This window comes from Medicago sativa, chromosome 7 (genome assembly GCF_051527215.1).
Source record: "Medicago sativa cultivar Bolivia chromosome 7, Bolivia_mono, whole genome shotgun sequence".
Classification (NCBI taxonomy): domain Eukaryota; kingdom Viridiplantae; phylum Streptophyta; class Magnoliopsida; order Fabales; family Fabaceae; genus Medicago; species Medicago sativa.
In genome coordinates this window covers 6,228,128-6,254,466 of record NC_140755.1, presented here as the reverse complement: position 1 = coordinate 6,254,466, position 26,339 = coordinate 6,228,128, and the positions used below count along the sequence as shown (strand labels likewise).

The 26,339-nt window shown below is 33.1% G+C and overlaps 3 protein-coding genes, 1 long non-coding RNA gene and 2 pseudogenes across 12 annotated transcripts; 3 read left to right on the top strand and 3 right to left on the bottom strand.

Moving 5' to 3' along the window:
- Positions 1-1,219: 1,219 nt before the first annotated feature.
- LOC146903813 (uncharacterized) lies at positions 1,220-4,769 on the top strand. Of its 8 annotated transcripts, XM_085728127.1 has the most exons (5): positions 1,220-1,273; positions 2,514-2,720; positions 2,841-3,131; positions 3,669-4,129; positions 4,276-4,769. In XM_085728127.1, exons 2-5 carry the CDS (start codon positions 2,613-2,615, stop codon positions 4,295-4,297), a joined length of 882 nt encoding a protein of 293 aa, XP_085584253.1. In that variant the 5' UTR covers positions 1,220-1,273; positions 2,514-2,612; the 3' UTR covers positions 4,298-4,769. The 8 variants fall into 8 exon arrangements, with proteins under 8 accessions (XP_085584253.1, XP_085584248.1, XP_085584250.1 ...); XM_085728122.1 differs by having other exon boundaries at positions 2,605-2,720; positions 3,669-4,280; XM_085728124.1 differs by having other exon boundaries at positions 2,583-2,720; positions 3,669-4,280.
- A 785-nt stretch (positions 4,770-5,554) lies between these two features.
- Positions 5,555-8,467, bottom strand: LOC146903812 (uncharacterized; annotated as a pseudogene). The gene is made up of 2 exons (XR_015020038.1): positions 6,322-8,467; positions 5,555-6,099 (listed from the first exon to the last, which is right to left on the bottom strand). The product of XR_015020038.1 is annotated as an uncharacterized LOC146903812 (transcript).
- Positions 8,468-11,266: 2,799 nt separating this feature from the next.
- On the top strand, positions 11,267-12,461 carry LOC146903811 (uncharacterized; annotated as a pseudogene).
- Positions 12,462-13,065: 604 nt separating this feature from the next.
- Positions 13,066-18,445, top strand: LOC146903810 (uncharacterized). The gene is made up of 4 exons (XM_085725537.1): positions 13,066-13,093; positions 13,150-13,297; positions 13,889-13,943; positions 18,203-18,445. Exons 1-4 carry the CDS (start codon positions 13,066-13,068, stop codon positions 18,443-18,445), a joined length of 474 nt encoding a protein of 157 aa, XP_085581663.1.
- A 1,113-nt stretch (positions 18,446-19,558) lies between these two features.
- Positions 19,559-22,060, bottom strand: LOC146903809 (MDIS1-interacting receptor like kinase 2-like). Its single transcript, XM_085728118.1, has 2 exons — positions 20,308-22,060; positions 19,559-20,116 (listed from the first exon to the last, which is right to left on the bottom strand). Exons 1-2 carry the CDS (start codon positions 21,932-21,934, stop codon positions 19,731-19,733), a joined length of 2,013 nt encoding a protein of 670 aa, XP_085584244.1. The 5' UTR covers positions 21,935-22,060; the 3' UTR covers positions 19,559-19,730.
- A 3,213-nt stretch (positions 22,061-25,273) lies between these two features.
- Positions 25,274-26,023, bottom strand: LOC146903808 (uncharacterized). Its single transcript, XR_015020286.1, has 2 exons — positions 25,816-26,023; positions 25,274-25,625 (listed from the first exon to the last, which is right to left on the bottom strand). It is a non-coding gene; the product is annotated as an uncharacterized LOC146903808 (long non-coding RNA).
- Positions 26,024-26,339: the final 316 nt, after the last annotated feature.

Here is a 26,339-nt window from a genome sequence, read left to right as displayed (position 1 = left end):
AACAAATTCAGAGACTGGATATTCAAGGACAAAAGATAAAAATGAGTTTGATTTCATTTGAACATGTGATGTCATAGAAATGGCGGCAATACTCGGGGGATTTTTTGGGGGGGGGTGTTATGGCCTCCCTAAAGTCTCAAAAAATCATTTTTGATAGATATACATGCACATATTTAACTGAATGTTATATTATATATATTAACTTGTGCATTATAAGTACTATGATTGCAGTGGATAAATTTTTGTGACATATTATATATATATATATATATATATATATATATATATATATATATATATATATATATTAAAAATATGGCCCCACATAGAAATATTCTTGCCTCCGCCACAATGAAATTATTAGGAAAACTTCTGAATACACTTTCTTATACATTTCACTTTATAGTCTCTTTTGAAAAACATAACCACAAATCAGCAAAACATTTCACTTTATACCCAATTTTGCCATCATATTGCCAATAAACAAGTTAACACATCAAATCAACCACAAAAGTGCTAACATAAACAATTAAGTTTAACGACTGTTGTGATACTACAAAATATCAAAATTACGACTATCATAACATGCTCAAGTCATAATAGATTAACAACAAAATAAACATGTCAAAAATAAGTCGTTCTACTACGATACAGGTACGGCTATAAACTTTATTGTACCATAAACATTTGTTAACAAATAAGTCTGTTGAACCATAAACTTGACACAGGTACGACCCCTGCAGATTCGGTCCACAACGAAATTATTAGGAAAACTTATGAATACACTTTCTTACCCCCAACCCCCAATGTAGTCTTGGGTTTAATTGATATGACAATTTTAAATATTTTCCCCCACCCATGTAGTCTTGGGTTTAATTGATATGACAATTTTAAATATTTTGATTAGTTGCATGTACAAAATTGTTTTAACTATCAACCCTCTGCCATTAAAGTCATATCATTTAGTCAAAATCACAGGTTTACATTCCTCAAGCTTTTTTTCGTGGTGGCCGGGATTTGAACACCAAACCTTACATTTATGTAGTATCCATACTAACTGAGCTAAACTCATCCTTTAAAAGAAAATAACATATTCCTAAGGAATCATTCAAAAAAAACATTCTTAAAAAAACCACTAAAAAAACACATTCCCAAACAAACAAAAATCAGAAATTAATATTATTGTATTTATGGTCTTTGTTGATCTTGAGAATTCCAGCGGCAGCATAGAATCATCAGCAACTCCGACCAAACTACGAAACCCAACAAAACGGTTTGTCTCTCATCGTTTTCGGTAACTTTTGTTTTGTCTGATACTAATGATTAATGAATGAATTGTTGAATGTAAAATGGTTTGTGTATATATAAAGGTCCAGTTTAGATTGAGCTTATTATAGAGCTTATACAAAACAGCTTAGGTGAATAAATACTCTTTTTATGTATTATTTTTGTGTATTTTATGAAAAAAGAAGATACAATTTTCGTTCATGAAAGCTTGTAAATTTAAATAAAAACTTATTTATTTAGATAAGTTATTTTTCATAAGCTCAATCCAGACAAGACCTTTATATATACACAAGCTATTAAGCTCTATCTTCAAGTTAGAATCAATTCTCGAGCAACCAAACATGCCAAAATCAATTTTAGTTACTCCAAACGTGGAACCAAACATAGGCCAAGTGTTTTCAGACAGAGGCTCTATCAAATGGCAGCCATGGCGCTGTCATATTAAAGAGAGTTAGGAAAAAAGAAATCAGGTGTAAAAATCGCGCTTAGACTTAAAAGCTACTAATGCTAGTCTCAAGTTAGAATCAATTCTGGATGCAAAATCAACTTTGCTCGAGGGTCATCAAACATGTTAAAATCAATTTTATACCTCTAAGAATCAATTTCGGCTGCTTACAACGTGGAACTAAACATATGCGTTGTGTTGTCAAATAGCGGCTATAGTGTAGAAGAATTTGAACCGGTGAATTGGGGCCACGGTGACTCCACTTTGGAATGGCGTGGTATATTTTTTGACGACCGCGATAGGCAATTTGTAAAGGGATGTTTGCCATGATGATGCATTGGCGTGTTTATATGGTGGGTTTTTGGCCTTCTGCCATTGACAACACTGATTTGATTGAAGAAAAAAAAACACTATATATTGTGATCCGTGATTGACAACAGTAGTTTATATTGGACATTTGTACTTGCTAGTTTGATGCAATAGTAATATACTCAACTTTTAGCGTTCACTGCTCTTATGATGTCTGTATTGGACTTCTTAGCATGTATATCAGCCTTGTCAAATAGCAAGTGCAATGTTGCGAAATTTGAACAAATTGCTATTGTTCAAGTGTTGTCAAATAGCAACTATAACGGTGACATAGCACTATAGCATAGAGAAATTTAAAGGTTTAAACGAATTGATATTATTGTGCAATACACTTTTTGTACTAACTGTTGTCGAATTGTGGCTGTAGGCCTATAGCACTGTAGTGTAATTTTAACAAACTTATATTTTCTAGAATTTGTTGCTGACAATAGTGGTTTATATTGGACATTTGGACTTGTTAGTTTCATGCAGCTTTATGCAGTAGCAATACACTCATCTTTCAGAATTTTAAATGGAACGCTGGAGTGGAGTTTTGAAAGTCCCGTTGCTTTCTAACAGGGAGACATTCCATAGAGTTGGTGCATCTCTTTGCCTTTCTTCTGAAACAAGAACTTTGAGTGTAAGTTAGTACCAGTTTATGAAAAAAATCCAAAAGCTTATAGTCTATGTAGAATTTTCATTTCACTTTATGAAAAAATGAATCAGTTTTCTTACCTGAGACTGTTCTGATTTGTTACAGGTGCCTATAGCAAATGCAATCTTTTTCTGTGGTGACGGAGTTGAAAGAACCGGTAACGCAGTGATTGAGAAACTATCAGATTTACAGAAACTATCTGAAATTATTGTGTCCAAATTTGGTCCTTTCATAGATGCTTGGGTTATTGAAGCTTCTGTTTTCAATGGACCGTTTGCTGTCTATAAGGACTTTATACCATCTGTGAATCAATATGGAGAGCCAAGGTCATACCTTCCAACTGGATTCCCGGCGTCTACATCAACCGCCTCACTTCTATCTAATTGCCTTCAAGAAGTAAGAAATTGTGAAATTGTTCTTCTCATTCTTATATGCTACAATTTCCTGACTTAAAATTTGCTATGATTATGCCACTTTTGATAGTTTAAAATCTAAACCGTTGTTAATTTTCATGTCCTAAAGCTTTTATCATTTGGTTTTGATATTTTATTCGACAGTGTTGTTACATAGTGGCGCTATGGTGCAGAGAAATTTGAACAAATCCCCATTGTTCCCCGATACACTATTTAGTACAAAATGTTGTCAAGTAGTGGCCTATAGCACTGCTGTCAAGTTGAATTTTAACAAACATTATTTTGTACGATCTGCGATTGAAAACATTGCTATAGTATGTCACGAGCCTTAAGGATTATTTTGTACGATATGGACGCCTATGAACCAAGGCATGAACCAATATGCTAGATGACATGATATATCACTTGTGATTCTCCAATACTAAAAATAGTCCTTGTTTGCACTGTTTTAAACTTGCATTTAAAATATTACTACATTGTCCTGAATTCTTTCCATACTCTGAATTTCCTTGTAATGCAGGTAAAAAAAATCGTTTCAGAAAGGCAAGTAGACACTCCTTCCTGTTGTTTTCATCAACCAAAGACAATCATCCTTGGATTTAGCAAAGGTGGAACAGTACTTAATCAGATAGTTACTGAACTTGGCTTTGCAGATATTGGATCTAATGTGAATTCAGTCGATGAGGAGATTTCCATAGTACCTCAAACAAAGGAAGCCTTACTGAACAGCATCAGTGAGATTCATTATGTAGATGTTGGTTTGAACTCAACTGGTGCATACTTAACAAACCATGATGTATTTGAGAGAATCTCTAAAAGGCTCATACAAGGAGCACGTCAACTCCGCATTGTCCTTCATGGAACGCCGAGACAATGGACTGACGAGCAGCGAGACTGGATACGGAAGGAAAAGGATAAAATGTTGCTTCTTCTTGAATTGGAAGCCAGCAAGAGCAAGTGGAAGTTAGAAGTTTTATCAAGGTATTATTTTGCTGATAAGCTTCCAAATATGCAGATGCACTTTGAAATAATTGAAAGCTTAGATGTAAGTTAGTACTCTACCTAGGTCTCCTGAAATCTCTTACTTATATGGTGTTTTGCTGAATATACGGGGCATCTACTTTTAGTGCTATGTTTCTGGTTCATTAGTATGGGACAACTAGATGGTGGCAAGATGTGGCTTAAATGATGGAAGAAGATATTGGGAGGCACATGTAAAAGCCACCAATATTACTATCAGTTTACTTATTGGGTCTAAGAAAGTTAGGAGAAATTGTTGATGACATGGGTGCTGGCTTGGTCTATAGTATCTTTGTGGATCTTCTGTTGTACGAGCTTACAAGTCACTGAGAAGAGGAAAGAAACTCTTACTAGCATGTTTAACTTTTCATTATGCCGAAAAGTTCCTCTGCCATTGACCTGTAAATCAGGATCTAATTCAATTGTGTACTATTTAGTAGCTTTATCTTTTCCCTGTGAAATGGCTTCTACATCTGTGTATTTTTACTAATCAGGATGATTGTAAATATATCGTGTGCTGCTAGGATGATTATCTTTGAAACGGTTATTTTCTCTACAAAACTAGTTTAATAGAAGATTCTCAATTGTGAACGAATGTTAATTCAGTTTACAAGGAGTTGATTCATACCTCGCAAGAGCGTGAGTTCAACCACACGCTCTTTGGTGGATAATCAGTTAGTATGTACTAACCTTGGTGAGTCGCAACAACAACTCAAGAAGAACATGGATTCAAACAGAGTGAAAATATTTCAGCATACTTCAATCATCAAAGAACAAAACATCGAAAACATTACTTGAAATCCACGCTTTCATTCTTCATCTCTTCTTCCACTTCTCGAGGTCTTCCTTCTTCCAACATGCTCGATGTTTCTTCAACCACACGCCAACCCACCTCCGCTACAGTTCAGGAGATCACGGTGCAAACCACTTGCTTGGGACTCAGTTCACCTTCTTGATCATTACGATAAAAGTGTATGATTGCAGAGAGGAGAGGAGTTTCTCTTGTATGTCCATGATTCTGGCTAAACAGAACTAATTTCTGTTTGGTTATCATTCTTGTAATCCTTGGTTCTTTTGCCTATATGCAAGTTACTGTATAGTATTTAACTGTTTCTGGTGACTGATCAATGCCTATACCAATAGTTTGTCGGAAATTATATGTAAGTTATCCATAACTCACTGTTGTACTTTGTGTAAGAGAAACTTCAGGGACCAAAATAGTAGTTTGGTTTACTCAAAAAATAATATCAAAGGACATAAAATGACTAAATGCAGTATACAAATGAAAATATACATCAAGATTTTTGTGTGGAATTTGTAGATTTTGATTGAAGTAATTGCAATACCTTTATTTTTTTTAATTACATATTTACATTAACATAATAATTAATGGAACCAGAAGTAGTTCAATTTTATTCAAAATCACAAAACATGAAGACATGTGTACATATATTTGAAATATCTGAACATATATAAAAACAAATAGACAGTGTCTTTATTGAAAAAAATAACACAAACAACTTAATTCATTGTAAAGTTTTTCTTTCAAGGGTTTGCAATATAAAATAATTCTTTGAGTTCTTGACTCATGAGTTGCTGCACTGAAACTTCACTAAAAGGAATGCTTAATCGTGGAAGCTTGGTGACAAAACTTTGTGACACACGTTTCATTGTTGGTCGAGAACGAGGATTGACATTTAAGCATGCAAATGCTACCACGGCAACATGAATTATGTCACGTATAACTATGTCATTATTTGGAAGTGGAAGACGTTGGTCTAATACTTGACATAGTTTGACACTTTTTGTCGATGTCGATTGAAGTGATGACAATAAATCCCCAGGGTGCCTTCCAACTAAAGTTTCAAGTGCCACTACACCAAAACTATATACATCACACTTTTCATTCACCGCCATAGTATAGGCCAACTCTGCATTGATAAAATCACTATGAGTATTTTGATCAAAAAAAAATAAAAAATCACTGAGTATTTAAGCGAATCCAAAAAAAATAATTGAAAATTACTGCTTAGCATGAAAAACTAATGAACATGTATGTTATTTGTGTGGATTATGAATATCCATGATGTGCATCATACAAAAATGAAGAAAAAACAGAACAAGAAAAGAAAAAATATCAATGATTAATTTACCAGGAGCTATATATCCAATAGTTCCAGCAACTATAGTTCGATTGGATGAATCATATTGAAGGAGTCGAGCAGTGCCAAAGTCACAAACATTAGCCTGCCACTCAGAGTTTAGCAATATATTGCTACTAGATACATCTCGATGCACTATTGGAGCGGTGCAATCATGATGAAGATACGATATAGCAAATGCAACTCCTTTAATAGTGTTGACCCTTTTTCTCCACTTGAATTCCACGGCTTCTACATCATCATACAAGACAGAGAACAAGCTTCCTCTCTCCATGTATTGATAGATCAAAAACATGATTCTTTTGTGCAAGCAGAATCCATAAAGCTTCACAATATGTCGGTGCTTTATTTCTGATAATATTCTCACTTCATTTCGGAAACTCTCATCAAAAGATGGAACCTCGGCTTCATAGCCGTGAAGTTTCTTTAAGGCAACAACCTTGCCACTTGGTAATTGTGCCTTGTAAACACTTCCATATGCTCCTGTTCCAATGCAATATCTCATGTCAAAGTCTTCTGTTGCTTTGATGATGTCATCGTATCCTATCTTCCCATCATAATTCCATATGCAAAACATATCTCCATTCTTTGTTTTTGTCGAGTTTCCATGCAACTTCTCAGAAGAATCATGATGACGATTTAAACATATGAGAAGTAAGAAGACTATGACTAGAATAATAACGATCGGAATAACAATGACAACAATGAGCTTTAATTTATTGTTTTTCTTATGTGTTGACCAAGGATGGAATTGGTTAAATGACATTACATGGAGATTACAAAGAGATTGGGGAATTGCTCCATTGATATTAATATCTCCCTTATTCTTTGTGTAAACCTGAAGACAATTTGGAATGGGACCCTCCAAACAATTGTATGAAATGTCCACAAAAATGACATTGCAGAGAGATTGGGGAATTGTTCCAGTGAGATTATTATTGCTTAAAATAAGTTGTTGAAAATATCCAAGCTCAGAAGGTATTTCACCTCTAATGAGGTTGTAACTGAAGTCTATGGAAATTACATAATCAGTAAGATTTGTAAGAAAAGTAGGCAGGTTTCCATTAAGTCTATTGTGAGATAGATCTAATTTAGAGAGATTTTTCAAGAAGCCCAGCTCATGAGGAATGGAACCTTGAATGTTGTTGTGAGATATGTTTAAGTCTTGTAACTGTTTGATATAGCCTAGTGAAGAAGGTATCACACCTTTGAATCTATTGTTAGATAGACTTAGCGCAGTTAGTTTTTTCAAGAACCCCAACTCAAAAGGAATATGACCTTCAATGTAGTTGTAAGAGATAGATTTTTCAAAAACACCAACTCATGAGGAATGGAACCATTAAGGTCGTTGTAAGAGATGTATAGGTCCTGTAATTGTTTGAGATTTCCTAGTGAAGAAGGTATCTCACCTTTGAATCTATTGTAAGATATATCTAATCTAGAGAGATTTTCCAAGAACCCCAACTCATGAGGAATGGAACCTGTAAGGTCGTTGTGCGAGATGTCTAGCTCCTGTAATTGTTTGAGATTTCCTAGTGAAGAAGGTATCTCACCTTTGAATCTATTGTTAGATAGATCTAAGAAAGTGAAATTTTTTAGCAACCACAATTCGGGAGGGATGGAACCATTAATATAGTTAAAAGAGATATCTAGGTAGTTTAATTGTCTAAGATTATCTATTGAAGGAGGTATCTGACCTTTAAGATAATTGTCAAACAAATCAAGATGAGTGAGTTTAGAGAGATGACCAATTTCTTTTGGGATAGTCCCTTCTAGATCAATTCCTCTTATAACAAGGCTTTCTAAATTGTTAAAAGCAGAATAGTTGAGAGTAGACAAATTGGGTGTTGGGTGTTGAGATCTCCAACTCCAAGTGTCTATGTTGATTGCTTTTATGCTTCCAGCCTTGTTGCAAGATATATCATACCAATTACAACGATCAGAGATATTGAAGTATGCATAAGATGTGTTCCACCATCCACTATTCAATATAGCATTTGCTTCCATTTGAAGTTGATGAGATGTCGTTGTGGCAGATTGAGTTCCCGCAATCAAACCCCAAATAAGAAGAAAAACCATCCACATTTTTTGGACTAAAGAAATTTGAAACTTTTAAATATTTTGTCAAGTTCCTTTTTTTTTTGTTGCGATCTAATGAATGATCGTGATCAAAAACCTTTATAATGTTAGTCATTCTCATTCTCACACGCCAATTTTGATATTTTAATTCATATATTGTACTACGTATATGTCACTGCATAAGATAAGTCTATAGTATGTGTGGATATCAAAAATTGAAAGCAACATCCCTAAAGAATGCAACTTCATCTTCTTAGCAACAATTCTTTGAAGGAGACATGATTGGTTATAATGTGAGGGGCCCAATGAAGGAAGCATCTTCCTCTCCATTTGTGCCTGTTTTTCTTCGTCAATGAGTCAACTTCAGTGTTTCTTGCTAACACTTACTCTTCCGATATTGACCAAGAAATATATTAATAGAAACTTAATTTTGGTAATACATGTTTTTAGGTTTGTCCCTTCGTCCCAAAATAACTAAGTTATATGCAGGAGTCAAGATCCTCTCCATTTATTTCCCTCTCCATTTTCTGCATTTAGAGAGATAAAGACACATAGAAAAGAGTCAAGATCTTCTCCATTTTGTATCCTCTCCATTTCTCCATTTGGAGAGATATAGACTCAAAAAAAATTGGAAAAAGTAAAAAATAATTAATGATGGTGGGACCCACTTAGTGGTAGGACCCACTACCTATTTTATGTCTCCAAATTGTGTACTTCCATTTATTTTATCAAATGGAGAGGATCCTAACCCCATAAAAAAGTAAAAAATAATTAATGATGGTGACTCCCACTTAATGATAAGTCCCACCACCTATTTTTTTGTATCTATCTCTCTCCAAATTGCATCTTCCATTTATTTTTATAAATGGAGAGGATCTTAACTCTGTATGCACACACAAAAATTGTCTTAAAATAATTGGCACATTTAACTTTTCAACGTAATATTAATTATTTTTTCCAATTATAACTTTAATTAATATTACTTTCATTATTCTCAATTCGATATATTCTACTTTGTATTTATAATAATGGAAAATGCATCGATATTTGACAAGACACTCAACGGTCATTTTTCTCTCTATTTCACTTATACATTTTTTCTTAATATGTGTGAAATGAACAAATAATTCGGGTATTATGAGGTGAATGGAGTAATAGTTATACAGGTTTTTGATGCAAAACTTACTTAGGAGTATTTTAGTACTTTAACCAATATCCAAAGGAGACTTATTAACCTTCTCCATCGTATAAAATACCATTTTCTTTGCAAGTAATTTTTACTTTTGAGGGAAACTAATTTATTCTTAAGAAAAGTAAGTTCCAAATTAGTCCTTGAGAAGAAAAAAAAACTTATTTTCGGTCATTAAGGAAAATATAAGAAGATAAAGTAGATAATATGTGAGAAAATAAATGGAAAAGAAGGTAACGTCGAATTTTGACCCGGAATTACTCTTCTTCATCTTTTTCTCTCTATTTCAATTTAAATAAGTGATTTTAAATAGATCTAGTTTTTTTCTTCATGATATCATCATCTGAATGCGACGATGTGTTGTTCGTTGTTTTGTGCGGCGTTGTTAATTTCTCTTCTTGTTGTTGTGGTGTTCATTTGTTTTATATTGAAAGATCAACTATTCAATGGATTTTAAGATAAACCGATCAATTGAAACAAACCAAATATCATTGATTTAATTTGTATTGGTTCATTTATAAAAACACCTAAAATCAAATCAAATTGATGTAAATTTAATTGACTTTTAACATTTTTTTTAAATAAAAATAGAACCAAACTAATCTGTTGCACTCCCTAAGAATAGAGCAATGAGGTGAATGTGATGTAAATATGTGAAGCAAATAAACTGGAAAGGAAAAAAAACAAGAAGAATGCAAAAATGAGGGACATAATCATCAAAACACAACATTTGAGAACTTTAACCCTACCTTAATGTTGTGCACTCTCTTCTACTGTATTGTTAGAGATTCAAATATTGTGCAGTACAATGACACACATAATATTTTAGATTAGAATATGTTAAATTGAATGTTTAGTCCCTTAAATAATTTTTTTTAATTTTAGTTTCATAATTAGTAATCATTAGATTTTGGTCCCTTACAAGAGTGGTAACACTCTTTTTTAATTGTTACTTAAATAAACCACAAAGTGACCACAAAGTGTCACTTATACTTCTCATACTTCAATTTGCTAGCTAAAAAATAACAACCATAAAGTTAAGGTAGAAAACAAAAACTGTATGTTCTGTTTGGTTATTAGACTTGTATTCAGTATAATATTTACCTATAAGCAAGTTACTCTATAATATTTAACTGATTAATGCCAATAGCTTATTAGAAACTGTATTTTCAGTTATTGAAGAAATAATCTCCCAAGTACATCAAGAAACAGTAGTTCCTTAAATAATATATCTCCAATAAATAAAAATAAAAGCATCCTTCAAGAAAGAGCATGCTCCACATATTCACATAATGTAATAATGAACTCATTTCTTGGTGCAGCAAAATATATACCAACTAAACCACAATTTACACATTATGAATTGCAGAACAGAACTTTCCAGGATTTTCATTTTTCACGGTATCAATCCGAGTTTTCAAATTCTCAACTTGCGACAACAATGCTTCAACATTTTCAATCATGTCAACGAAGGATTTATCATTATCCTTATGATGATCTACAGAAGACCACATATCGTTCAACTTGATCTCCCCAACATTATCAGCATTACCTTCTCATATCAATTAAACAGAACGTAGGATTAAAAATTTAGAATCTCATGGAATGTAGAAACATATAACAATTGATTGAAGTCAGTTTGTAAAATGGTCATAATCACATACTCAATAAACACATGCAAGTAAAGATGAATATTTGTGCGTGTAACTCTTGAAGCTTGTTTGATTCACACTATATCTTACCTACGACATCATCATGAAAACCTTCTACGGGACCATCATGAGCTCGGTTTTTATTCTCTGGACAGCAGAAGAGAGAAAAAGATTACTATCAAAGCAAAATATACTGGCAATTGAAGCTTCTGTTTTCAATGGACCGTTTGCTGTCTATAAGGACTTTATACCATCTGTGAATCAATATGGAGAACCAAGGTCATACCATCCAACTGGATTCCCGGCATCTACATCAACCGTCACACTTCTATCTAATTTTCTTCAAGAAGTAAGAAATGGTTCTTCCTGGCATCTACAAAGTCCTACCGTAATGTGTGGTTCGTTCATAATTGAAGTAGAAAGAATATTTGTATTAATGGTCTAAAATGTAAACCATTATTAAGTATCCATGTCATAAAGTTTTTAATATCAACGTTGTTAAAGTAGCGGTGAAGAGAAATTACTACATTTCCCTGAATGCTTTCCATATTCCTTGTAATGCAGATAAAAAAAAAATCATTTCAGGAGGGCAAGTAGATATTCCATCTTGCTTCACCCCTAAGACAATGTTGATTCATATTAGAATTTAGAATACCTAAGACAATGTTGATTTTCTCAATGGAAACCTAAGACATCAGTGAGATTCATTATCTAACAATTAGAATACCTTTGTAATGCAGATAAATAACCTTACTGAACAGCATCAGTGAGATTCATTATGTTGATGTTGGTTTGAACTCAACTGGTGCATACTTAACAAATCATGATGTATTTCAGAGAATCTCCAAAAGGCTCATACAAGGAGCACGCCGTCTCCGCTTTGTCCTTCATGGAACGCCGAGACAATGGACTGACGAGCAGCGAGACTGGATACGGAAGGAAAAGGATAAAATAGTGCTTCTTCTTGAATTGGAAGCCGGCAAGAGCAAGGGGAAGTTATAAGTTTTATCAAGGTATTATTTTGCTGATAAACTTCCAAATATGCAGATGCACTTTGAAATAATTGAAAGCTTAGATGTAAGTTAGAACTTTACATAGGTCTGCTGAAAATGGTTCTGGAATGATTATTATGCTAAAATAAAAAAACAAATGTCACCAGTTTATAAGATTATTGTATATATTACCGTTGAGAGTTCTACATTAGATAAGATATGGCCTGAAAATGTGTTTATAAGTGGAAGGCTCAACCCAAATTTCAAGAGTTACAACCAAAGCCTCTTCGCAGCCTTAGAGAGGGCCAAATGTTCATAGTGTCCTTCTGTTTTGGTGTTTGCAATGACAGAACTATCATTACTGCAATACTGTCTGAATTTTTCATTTAGAAATTATAAAATGTTATCAATATCTAATTATGATAGTACTCTCACCTATGTTATCAATATCTAATTATGATAATACTCTCACCTATGTTAACAATATCTAATTGTGAAGTGTTCAACATGAATGTTTTTGGTATTCTAAGTAAAAAATAAGGATAAAAAAGTGCAACTGTGAGTGAATGCAAATCGATTAATACACTCTAAAGAAATTATATTACTTAAATTACAAGTTATTCCATGCCAGGAATCAGACCAATAAACAGTAAAAAAGTTGATATATTATATAAATTTTAAACTATAAAGTAATTCCTTCCTTTAAAGGAAAATGAAGAGATACTATAAGTTAACCCAACAAATGCTTCTGTTCCACATTATTTGTTGAACTCATCATAACTGATTGCTTCTGTATTGTTAAAGTATAATCATACAAAGGATTATGGGGATGAACACAAGTTTAATGAGAGGTAAAGGTCAACATTGAATTTGTTTTACTTTCATAATACACTTATTTGTCTACTAGTTAATGATTTATCATTTTTATTTTGCATCACAGGATTGTCAACTTCCCATGTGTTGAGTTTGGTAATGGATACACTGTATAAGCAATTTGTTGAGAAAGATATCAAAGAGTTTGAAGCATTCCATGTTGCTATTCTTGATACCTTCATGTTGCTATTTTTTTTTTTTTAGGACAAGAAGTTAATTGAAAATAAAGTTTAATATAAAGGTTATGATTAAGACTTATGAATTATGATAATATGCTAATTTCATTGAATCCATAACCAGTAGTTATAATTGAGAAAATGTTTTCAATTGAATTTCTTGACAAAGATATAATGTCAATTGAATGGTGGGGAGACTTTAGGAACTGATTCAACATTGAAAAAAAAAATAGATTTTAAATTAAATTTTGCAAACAGTCAATTTTATTATAACATCTAATCACGTCTAGAAACACCGATGACAACATTACGTAACTCTGAGTGGAATTGGAGTCAGATCTCTTAAGCAAGGTCTCAGGTTCGAGACGCGAATGAAAAAAATGTGGTTACGAGAAGGGTCTCCATCGAAGGTGGTCGATCTGGTTCCATGATATAGATTAGTCATCGTCAAAGACATTGAATACTTTGCACCTATAACATATTTAGAACAAAAACCCAATGAAGCATGGTATAATATGGCTTAGAATTCACTCTCACAATTTGGTTTCACATTATCACCATAACAGAGATTTATACTTGCAAGTAAATTTTATGCAGCACTATCAACATGGCTGTACCAGGGAAGCATTATGATGCCCCCTCATATATGGATGTAAAGATTAGTAATCTTCTCATACATTTAAGGTAATAGCTTAATTTTCATTCATTTACAGTTCAGGAAGATAAACATTTTATTTTTAATTTGACTTAAAACTATGTATAGTGTAAAATAAATTTACACCTAGACAAAAACTAATTATCTTTGACTTTTAAATTTTACTTTTTCATTCTAGCTTCCACATGAGAAGCGAGACCCAAGAATCCAACTAAAGTCGTAGAAGGAAAATTGTTTTCAAGATTTTTTGTCCTTTTTTTGATCTTATATGTAAGCCATCACATGGTCTCAATTGACAATTAATGTGTGACTTTTTGGTGTACCGGAGTAGTAGCTCCCCACTCGAAATTAAGGGCCTTAAGGGCCTGTCAGCCCTCACGCGTAGCTTAGGCCATGTTTTCCATAGACATCATCAATATTTTGACCTCAAGTCCATTGCAACACCTTTCTTAAGTTTGTCCGCTTTGTTTCTTATGACTAAGTCCTCAAGAATCTGTCCTTAGTTAAAAAGCGTCTCGGTGGATAGAAGAGTGTTTGTGTATTTATAAACTACTTTCAACATAAATTCCCGAACAATGTGATGTTATACCCTAATTTTGGACCTAAAAATACTAACTCAATTCTCCTTTTCTTGTATTTCAAGTCATTTGATATGTCTCTGATCATTTACATCTTTCTTTGCATTTTATTTCAATATTGTTTGTAAAATTCATGAAAAAGGGCATTTTAGTCATTTCTTATGTTAAAATTTCTTTCAATCTTTGAAAAATTGTTTGAGTCTTTTCAACTGGTTTGAATAAGTCCTTATTTCAATTCTAGGTCAAAATCCATTTCAAAAATTGCATTTGAAGTCATTTTGAGTCAGTTTTGCCCCTAGGGGCATTTTAGTCTTTTCATGTGTCAAAACTCTGTTTAAACTCTTAAAATTGTCTCTGAGTCTTTTAATTTTGTTTGTATAAGTTCTTGCTTTAATTTCCTGTTAAAAATCCATTTTAAAATTTACATCTAAGTCATTTTTAGTCGTTTTAGCCCCAGGGGCATTTTGGTCATTTCACACGAAATTTCGGCAGAGAGAGGTTACTTTAAAGTACCTCATTTAAGTCATTGGTTCGTTTTAGTCCGTTTTGTCAATTTTAATCGTTTCACTTTACGTTATTTTCCGGTTGCCAATTTTAATTCATTTTATTTTATTTTCATTTTAAGTCCTAAAATTCCTAAAAATTGCATTTTAGTCCATATTGTCCAAGTCATTAGTCCAGTACACATGTCAGTTCCTCATTTGTCCAAGAGTTAGTTACGCCACATGGCAGTGTCTTATTGGTCCAGCAGTCAGCTATAAATAGCCCAGTCATCACATACACTATTCAGATCCATTCATTGTGGTACAACTCATCACAAACAGATTCTTTTTTCTCTCTCTCTGCATTTTCAGATCAAAGCACAAAACTCTTGATGAACTTGATGAATGTTCATCAAGAACATCAAGAACAAACCCTAACAAACTTTTCCAGAATTCAATTCTTCATCAACACATAATCATCATCACCGAATCATCAACACATAATCATCATCACAAAAATCGAATCAAAATTCCAGCATCCAATCCACAAAAACACACCGAAATCGAATCAAGATTCCAGTGTCAAATTCACAAGAAACACACCAAATTCGAATCTAGTATTCCAGCACCAGAACACGCGTTCGAATTCGGTTCAGCACTGAATCAAGCAAAAGCTCAGAACCGAAGCATCAACGTAAAGGCACAAGGGAAAGGAAGAAGGAAGAGTTCAGAGAAGCAAACAAATTGATCGGTGAAAGGATCTTTTCACGAGGCTTTTCCGTCCTCAAAGTCTCCGTTTCAAAACACGGTACGTGGCTCGTTTGTCTTCCTTTCGTCATATTTCGTTTGATTTAGCATACGTGAAAAAGTGAAAAACGCCGCAAACCTTTGAAATCCGATCTACTCCGTTTCAAGCTTTTTTTTCGAAAACGAACTTTGGATCCAGAAAGAGTGTGATGAGACGAGTCTAAAAATGTAAAAAAATTCAAGATCGGAGTAGATTGGAGTTCGCCGGCGCCGGAAACCGCCACCGGCAACCGTCGCCGGCGTTTAAGGCTTCGTCGGAGAAGAAGAGGTTTTGTTGCAGACCTCCTCTCTCTAGGAAAGTTTAGAGAGAGAAACGGTAGTGGAAAGTGAGGATTTCTACTTGCATCTTGCTTTTATACTTCCTTGTCATCCCATGCGTGCAAGTACATGCTATTACCATGTTCCTTCGTATGATCTGGCCAATGGATCTTGGATCTAATCCAGTTGGATCGATCTAACGATCCCTGTACCTCCTTATGACCCAGTCTTTCTCTTAGGATTGGGCTTGGGCCCTTGTGTGCTGCTGATTTCGTTTTTTGAGGATTTCTTTGCTATTCGTATGCTGCAAATTTGTTTTCTACACCCCTGCTTATGTTCAAAACCTCTTGAAAAATTCCACAAAAATTTCTAATGTTTTTCTTGTGATTATTGATGAATCTTGATGCTATTCTCCAGTTAAATTTTGATTGAAAGAGTATGAAAAATATTTTGTGTCCTTGTTGGCTCAATGTGTTGATTCTTGTTAAAATTTTGTTGTAAAGGCTTTTTAAACTTTTGTGAATCTTTAGTAGTAATTTTAGCATTTTAAAGCTTATCTTTTGGGATGTGATTTCATGCTGAAATTCACTTCAAGATTATGTGCAACTTTCTTGTGCTTTTGGCTCACTTTTTCTTATAAAACTTTGTGCAATTTTGAAGTGATTTTGGTTCTTGAATTTAGCACATAATAGTGACTTTGAATATGCATTTTTTTGAGTGAATTGGCCTCTTGATTTTGTATGTACTTGCTGTTTGGTTTGGTTTCTTATCATGAATTTTGTACTATGTGAATAATGTGTACTTCTTGTGTCAAATAAAGTGCAAATAGGTTTGGAAATACTATGATTGTATTGCATGCTAATGTCCCTTAATTTCTCACATCATGATGGATTTAAAACCTTTGGAATTTTACCATTAATGTGAGGATTATAGGCCTTGGTTTTGCCTTAGAATTTTAGTAGTTTCCAAATACAATTTCATCATGTCTTTTGGTTAAATTTTTTGGCTATTTCCTTGTTAAATTCTAGTTACTTTACTATGCTCTTTTTTCTTGCTTCGATTTCATTTTACATTTTATTCTACTAACCCTTTTGTTTCATGTTTCATAAGCATACTTCATTCTTCCATTTTAGTTTCATTTCTTGCATATTAATTTTTACCAAGGTTTAGAATGTAAACACTTAGATTTTTTTTGTACTTTACTTCTTATGCAATTTTCATTTCTTGCAAGACCATAGCATGTATCTAGGCCAATGATGTAAAGGACAGTGGACTCTAATGATGTACACCGACACAAGCACCGACGCATGCACACACATCACGTAGATATTTTAGATGTATGCTTAGGCTATGCATGTTTAGATGTATGTTTAGGATTGAATGTTTAGATGAATGCTTAGGATTTACACTTAGAAAAATCATTTCCCAAAAATATAAGCAACATCACTCAAATAATTTTCCAAAGAAACCTTGGGATCAAAATCCCATTGAATTTTCCCTTTATTTTCTTAAATAAAAAACCTTAATGAATTTTAAACCATACTTAGACCTTTTTGCAAATAACTAATTCCACCTCACCTTTTTTACAATCTCATGCCTTTGAGGCCTCTCAATCTCCATTCTCAAAAATTCCAATTTTCAAACTTAAAATCAACCAACAAAAACAAAAACATTTTTGGAAGAGAACTACGGCGGATTTGATCCCTTAAACGGGTACGTAGGCAAGGAACAAAATTCCTTCAATTCAAATAAAATAAAAATTCAAACACATTCTTCTCCCTCCAATTCTTCACTTAGAATACCTTTTGGCTTAACATCACTTTCAAAATAGCATTTTAAAATAAAGCGCGCGCGTAGAAAATAAAGACGGTTCCTATAGGATACTATAGTCGTTATGGGTGCCTAACACCTTCCCGTAGCGAAAACAACTCCCGGACCTCGATTCTCAAGGGTTTTGCTTACTTTTTTCCCTTCCCAAGAAAAAATAAGATATCACCGGTTAAAAGGGTTCAAACTTAATCAATGTTTAACACCCGAAAACCAAGATGAAACATGTGAGACTTTTTTTCTATACGCAATCACTCACATGTTTTTGTCTATACGCAATCACTCACATGTTTTTTGTCCTTAGTTAAGATTGATGTTCGTAGGAAACACAGGGTCACTTGTTGATCATGTAGTGCAGCACTCAAGTGTGGATAACATGATTCCTCCACCTGCACTTGAAACTACATCAGATCATTCACAACAAGACATGCCAAAAACTGCATCAGATTCAGATGCACAAAAAGAGATGATAAAAACTGCATCAGATGCACATCAACTCACGGCTAAAGGAAATTATTGTGCCTTGTGTAAAAAAGGTCATGATTAACAGTTAGAGACATACATGAACCTGTTTGTGTATATATGCTATTTTATGTTTCATGTCATGTTTATAGAAAAGAAGAAACTATTTCACCAAAGAAAAGAAATTAAATGTTAATGGATAAATACTATCAAGCGCACATAAGTGTAACTTATGTTGAATTATGAGGGGAGGAGAAATAATTATTGATATTATGTGGATCATGACATTGGATTTTGAGCATTTAACCGTACAAACGGATTGCTATGTGGTTTCTTTCATTTACATGATGCTCCACATTCATTTTTCCATCTAACATGATAATGTGAGACTCCTTTACTCGCACTTGATACACCTACTGTTGCTGATTTGAGTGCTTTGGATTTGAGTGGTTGGATTCATGAGTTTGTAAAAAGAAACCAACTTGATGGGTCTGTTCATGTGCGTAATGCATTGGTTTATATGTATGCAAAATGTGGAGAAATTGGAAACGCATAATTGGTTTTTGAGGAGGTGCCGGAAAAAGATACAGGTTTGTGGAATACTTTGATAAATGGCAATGGAGTCAATGGATTTGAAAATGAAGCATTGGAGGTATTTGCTGTCATGTTAAGGGAAGGATTTGAACCAAAAAGATAGTGATCATTGGCTAGATATATTGTTTAACCAGTTCTATACTGATGAATTTGTTCTATCCCACGAGAAGAAAAAAAAATATATGCTAATGGGAGGAAAAAGACTATGTACTGATCCGAATTTTGGGTCCGTTAGAACAAGATTTTATAAAATACATTACCTGCATACCTGGATGAATAAGTAAATCCTCATTTTGGTCGTTGAGATTTATAAATCTCTGTCAATGAAGTCCTTATACTAATGAAACTAAAAAGGGAACCTGGAGATCACGATGCAAACCACGTTATTGGAATTCAGTTCACCGTCTTGACCATTTCGATAAAAGTGTATGATTGATGCAGAAGATGAGTTCCTCTTTTATGCCCATAAAAGAGAAATTATTCATTCAGTTGTTGAAGGAATAATCCCCCAAGTACATCAAGATTCTTATTTTGTGGAATTTGTAAACCTGGAGATTTTGATTGAAGTAATTACAATACCTTTTTTTTTTAATTCAAATAATAATGGACCCAGAAGTAGTTCAGTTTTATTCAAAAACAAAAAACAAGAATACATACATATCTGAACAAAATTTTAGAGCACATGTCAACAACTTCTGCAAAAAAAAATAAAAAAATAGACAGTGTCTTTATTGAATAATAACACACTCAACTTAATACAATGTGAAGTTTTTCTTTCAAGGGTCCTCAATATAAAATAATGCTTTGAGTTCTTGACTCAAGAGTTGCTGCATTGAAATTTCACTCAAAGGAGTTCTTAATGGTGTCAGCTCAGTGGCAAAACTTTGTGACACACGTTTCATTGTTGGTCGAGAACGAGGATTGACATTTAAGCATGCAAATGCTACCACGGCAACATGAATTATGTCATGTGTAACCATTTCTTTATTTGGAAGTGGAAGTCGTTGGTCTAATACTTGACATAATTTGATACTTTGTGTCGATGTTGATTGAAGTGATGACAATATATCCTGAGGGTGCCTTCCAACTAAAGTTTCAAGTGCCACTACACCAAAACCATATACATCACACTTTTCATTCACAGCCATAGTATAAGCAAGCTCTGCATTGTTCAAATAATCATGAGTATTTAAAAGAATCAAAAGAAAATAATTGAAAATTACTATTTAGCATGTAAAACTAATGAACATGTATGTTATTTATGTGGATTATGAATATGCATGTTGTGCATCATATAAATATGAAGAAAAAAAAACAGAACAAGAAAAGAAAAAATATCAATGATTAATTTACCAGGAGCTATATATCCAATAGTTCCAGCAACTATAGTTCGATTGGATGAATCATATTGAAGGAGTCGAGCTGTCCCAAAGTCACAAACACTAGCCTGCCACTCAGAGTTTAGCAATATATTGCTATTAGATACATCTCGATGCACTATTGGAGCGGTGCAGTCATGATGAAGATAAGATAGAGCAAAGGCAATTCCTTTAACAGTATTAACCCTTTTTCTCCACTTGAATTCCACAGCTTCCACATCATCATACAAGACAGAGAATAAGCTTCCTTTCTCCATGTATTGATAGATCAAAAACATGATTCTTTTGTGCAAGCAGAATCCATAAAGCTTCACAATATGTTTGTGCTTTATTTCTGATAATATTCTCACTTCATTTCTGAAACTCTTATCAAAAGCTGGCACCTCAGCTTCATAGCCGTGAAGTTTCTTTAAGGCAACAACCTTGCCATTTGGTAATTGTGCCTTGTAAACACTTCCATATGCTCCTGTTCCAATGCAATATCTCATGTCAAAGTCTTCTGTTGCTTTGATTATGTCATCATATGCTATCTTCCCATCATAATTCCATATACAAAACATATCTCCATTCTTTGTTTTTGTTAAGTTCCCATGCAACTTCTTTGAATTATGATGAAGATTTAAGCATATGATGAAGACTAGGACTAGAATAATAAGAATCGGAAGAACAACGACATCAATGTGTTTTAATTTATTATTTTTCTTGTATGGTGACCAAGGTTGGAATTGGTTAAACGAACATAGATCATAATTTTCCTTGTTCGTTGTATAAACCTGAAGACAATGTGGAATGGGACCCTCCAAACAATTGTATGAAATGTCCACAAAAGAGACATTACAGAGAGATTGGGGAATTGTTCCTTTGAGATTATTATTGCTTAAATCAAGTTTGTAAAAATATCCAATATAAGAAGGGATTTCACCATTAATGAGGTTGTGACTGAAGTCCATGGAAGTATCATAATCAGTAAATGGAGACAAATTGGAAGGAAGCTGACCGATGAGTAAATTGTGGGAAATGTCAAGGGTTTTTAATGAAATTGGAAAGAGCAACCACAATTCGGGAGGGATGGAACCATTAATATTGTTCAAAGAGATGTTTAAGTACTTTAATTGTCTAAGATTATATATTGAAGGAGGTACCTGGCCTTCAAGAATATTGTAAGACAAATCAAGATGAGTGAGTTTGGTGAGATTTTCTAGTGAAGTAGGCATCTCACCTGCAAGATAATTGTAAGACAAATCAAGATGAGTGAGCTTAGAGAGATGACCAATTTCTTTTGGGATAGTCCCATGTAGTTCAAATGACCTTATAACAAGGCTTTCTAAATTGTTAAAAGCAGAATAGTTGAGAGTAGACAAGTTAAGTGTTGCAAGTTGACTTCCCCAAGAGTCTATGTTGATCGCTTTTATGCTTCCAGCATCGTTGCAAGTTATAGCAGTCCAATTACAACGATCAGAGATATTGAACCGTGCATCAAACGTGTTCCACCATCCACTATTCAATATTGCATTTGCTTCCATTTGAAGTTGAAATGTCACAGTAGCAGAAGACTGAGTTCCGACAATCAAACCGCAAATAATAAGAAAGGCAATCCACATTTTTGGACCAAAGAAATTTGAATCTATTTTGTAGTTAAAAAAATTTGTTTTAGATCTAATGAATGACCATAAACAACCTTTATAATGTTATGTGACTACTAGCATATGCTCGTTGGTCAATCTCATTCTCACACGCCAATTTTGATATTTTAATTCATATATTGTTCTACGTATATGTCACTGCATAAGATAAGTCTATAGTATGTGTGGATATGAAAAATTGAAAGCAACATCCCTAAAGAATGCAACTTCATCTTCTTAGCTACAAGTCTTTGAAGGAGACATGATTGGTTATGTGAGGGGCCCAATGAAGAAAGCATCTTCTTCTCCATATACTTGAAACCATATATTTCTGTGTAAAAGGTCTTTCCCCATTGGTTACGTCTAAATATGCATGCATTTATCTCCCTTCCAAGTCACCTCTTCACATGGCCAATGAGTCAAATTTAGTGTTTTTTTAGTTTCTAAACATGAAATTAAACGAATAAGGATTGTGCCGTGCTCTTAGGATATTGGATAAGGAAACCATTAATAAAAACTTACTTTCAACTTACTTTTAATATTTTAAGGGGATTCATTAACAATCTATAACATATAGAACACCATTTTCTTTGCATTATTTTTACTCTTGAGTGAAACTAGTTTATTCTTAGAAAAACTATATATAAGTTCCAAATTAGTGCTTGAGAAGGAAAAAAAAACTTATTTTTAGTCATTAAGGAAAATAAACGAGATCAACTTGTTCTATTTTTTTTTATTTTTTTTATAGATAGAACAACTTAGTCTCTAGATAGTTCATCCTTTGTTTGGCTGATGAACAAAAGATATAGAAATGAAAAGATAAAGTGAATGAAAAACTTATTATTATTTTGTGGTTTAATATGAGAGAAAATAAAAGGAAATGGGCCTAGTTTTTTCTCTCTCGGTCCTCCCTTCCATTTTCTTCATTGACGAGGTAGTTATGGGTCAAACTTTGACATGAAATCACTTCTCTTCATATTTTTCTCTCCATTTTATTTTAAATAAGTGATTTTTCGTCCTTGTCATTTGAAGAGATTTTGGTTTTAGATCTTCATGGCAAATTTTGCTCCCTCTAATTTGAACAAATTTTTGTTTACTTCCCTCTAATTTTTAAGACTAGCAATGCTCGGTTGGTCATTCTCATTCTCACGCCAATTTTGATATTTTAATTTATGTATTGCACTACGTATATATCACTGCATAAGATAACTCTAGTATGTGTGGATATGAAAAACTGAAAGCAACATCCCTAAAGAATGCAACTTCATCTTCTTAGCAACAAGTCTTAAAGGAGACATGATTTTTTTTCCCATCTAGTTTGTGGTATTATTGGTTATGTGGGGGGCCCAATGAAGGAAGCATCTTCCTCTTGACGTGGTCTAGATTTTGTGCATTAGTTTCCTTTGTTGTGCGAGTTTTTCTTCGTCAATGAGTCAACTTCAGTGTTTCTTGATAACACATACTCTTACAATATTGACTAAGAAATCTACTAATAGAAACTTAGTTTTGGTAATACAAGTTTTTAGGTTTGTCTCTTCGTCCCAAAATAACTGAGTTATTTGCACACTCAAAAATTGTCTCAAAATAATTGACACATTTAACTGTAATATTAATTATTTTTTACAATTATAACTTTAATTAATATTACTTTCATTACTCTCAATTCGATATATTCTACTTTGTATTAATAATAATGGAAAATGTACCTATATTTGACAATGGCCATTTTTCTCTCTATTTCACTTATACATTTTTTTTCTTAATATGTGTGAAATGAACAAATGACTCGGGTATTATGAGACGAAGGGAGTAATAATTACACAGTTTTTTGACGCAAAACTTACTTAAGAGTATTTTAGTACTTAACCAATACCCAAATGAGAATTATTAACCTTCTCCAACGTATAAAACACCATTTTCTTTGCAAGTAATTTTTACTTTTGAGGGAAACTAATTTATTCTTAAGAAAAGTAAGTTCCAAATTAGTGCTTGAGAAGAAAAAAACTTATTTTCGGTCTTTAAGGAAAATATAAGAAGATAAAGTAGATAATATGTGAGAAAATAAATGGAAATGAAGGTAACGCCGACTCTAGTTTTCTCTCTTTAGGTCATACCTTTCATTTTCTTCATTGAGGAGGTGGTTTTGGGTCAAATTTTGACCCGAAATTACTCTTCTTCATCTTTTTCTCTCTATTTCAATTTAAATAAGTGATTTTAAATAGATCTAGTTTTTTTCTTCATGATATCATCGTCTGAATGCGATGATGTGTTGTTCGTTGTTTTGTGCGATGTTGTTAATTTCTCTTCATGTTGTTGCGGAGTTCATTTGTTTTATATTGAAAGATTAACTATTCAATGGATTTTAAGATAAACCGATCAATTGAAACAAACCAAATATCATTGATTTAATTTGTATTGGTTCATTTATAAAAACACCTAAAATCAAATCAAATTGATGTAAATTTAATTGACTTTTAAGATTTTTTTTTAAATAAAAATAGAAGCAAACTGATCTATTGCACTCCTAAGAATAGAGCAATGAGGTGAATGTCATGTAAATTTGTGAAGCAAATAAACAGGAAAGGAAAAAAATCAAGAAGAATGCAAAAATGACTAGGGACATAATCATCAAAACACAAAACATTTAAGAACTTTAACCCTACCTTAATGTTGTGTACCCTCTTCTACTGTATTGTTAGAGATTCAAATATTGTGTCCTTTTTTTTTAGAGGGGAAATATTGTGTCCTCTCTCTCATAGTTTAATGTTGTGCAGTACAATGACACACATAATATTTTAGATTAGAATATTTTAAATTGAATGTTTAGTCCCTTAAATAATTTTTTTTTTAATTTTAGTTTCATAAGTAGTAATCATTAGATTTTGGTCCCTTATTTTTGCACCTGTCATTGAACTTGGTCCTCTCCATCAATTTTTTTGTCTTTCTTAATAACTTCAACTAAATTTTAAAACCCATAAATATGAAAAATCATGTCTCACTTCTTCATCTTAAACCCAGAATACAACTTTCTTAAAGAGAATAATTTTTACAAGAGTGGTAACACTCTTTTTTAATTGTTACTTAAATAAACCACGAAGTGTCACTTATACTTCTCATACTTCAATTTGCTAGCTAAAAAATAACAACCATAAAGTTAAGGTAGAAAACAAAAACTGTATGTTCTGTTTGGTTATCGCACTTGTATTCAGTATAATATTTACCTATAAGCAAGTTACTCTATAATATTTAACTGATTAATGCCAATAGCTTATTAGAAACTGTATTTTCAGTTATTGAAGAAATAATCTCCCAAGTACATCAAGAAACAGTAGTTCCTTAAATAATATATCTCCAATAAATAAAAATAAAAGCATCCTTCAAGAAAGAGCATGCTCCACATATTCACATAATGTAATAATGAACTCATTTCTTGGTTGCAGCAAAATATATACCAACTATACCAGAATTTACACATTATGAATTGCAGAACAGAACTTTCCTGGATTTTCATTTTTCACGGTATCAATCCGAATTTTCAAATTCTCAACTTGCGACAACAATGCTTCAACATTTTCAATCATGTCAACGAAGGATTTGTCATTATCTTTATGATGATCTACAGATGTCCACATATCGTTTAACTTGATCTCCCCAACATTATCAGCATTACCTTCTCATATCAATCAAACAGAACGTCGGATTAAAAATTAAGAATCTCATGGAATGTAGAAACATATAACAATTGATTGAAGTCAGTTTGTAAAATGGTCATAATCACATACTCAATAAACACATGCAAGTAAAGATGAATATTTGTGCGTGTAACTCTTGAAGCTTGTTTGATTCACACTATATCTTACCTACGACATCATCATGAAAACCTTCTACGGGACCATCATGAGCTCGGTTTTTATTCTCTGGACAGCAGAAGAGAGAAAAAGATTACTATCAAAGCAAAATATACTGGCAATTGAAGCTTCTGTTTTCAATGGACCGTTTGCTGTCTATAAGGACTTTATACCATCTGTGAATCAATATGGAGAACCAAGGTCATACCATCCAACTGGATTCCCGGCATCTACATCGACCGTCACACTTCTACCTAATTTTCTTCAAGAAGTAAGAAATGGTTCTTCCCGGCATCTACAAAGTCCTACCATAATGTGTGGTTCGTTCATAATTGAAGTAGAAAGAATATTTGTATTAATGGTTTAAAATGTAAACCATTATTAAGTATCAATGTCATAAAGTTTTTATTATCAACGTTGTTAAAGTAGCGGTGAAGAGAAATTACTACATTTCCCTGAATGCTTTCCATATTCCTTGTAATGCAGATAAAAAAAATCATTTCAGGAGGGCAAGTAGATATTCCATCTTGCTTCAC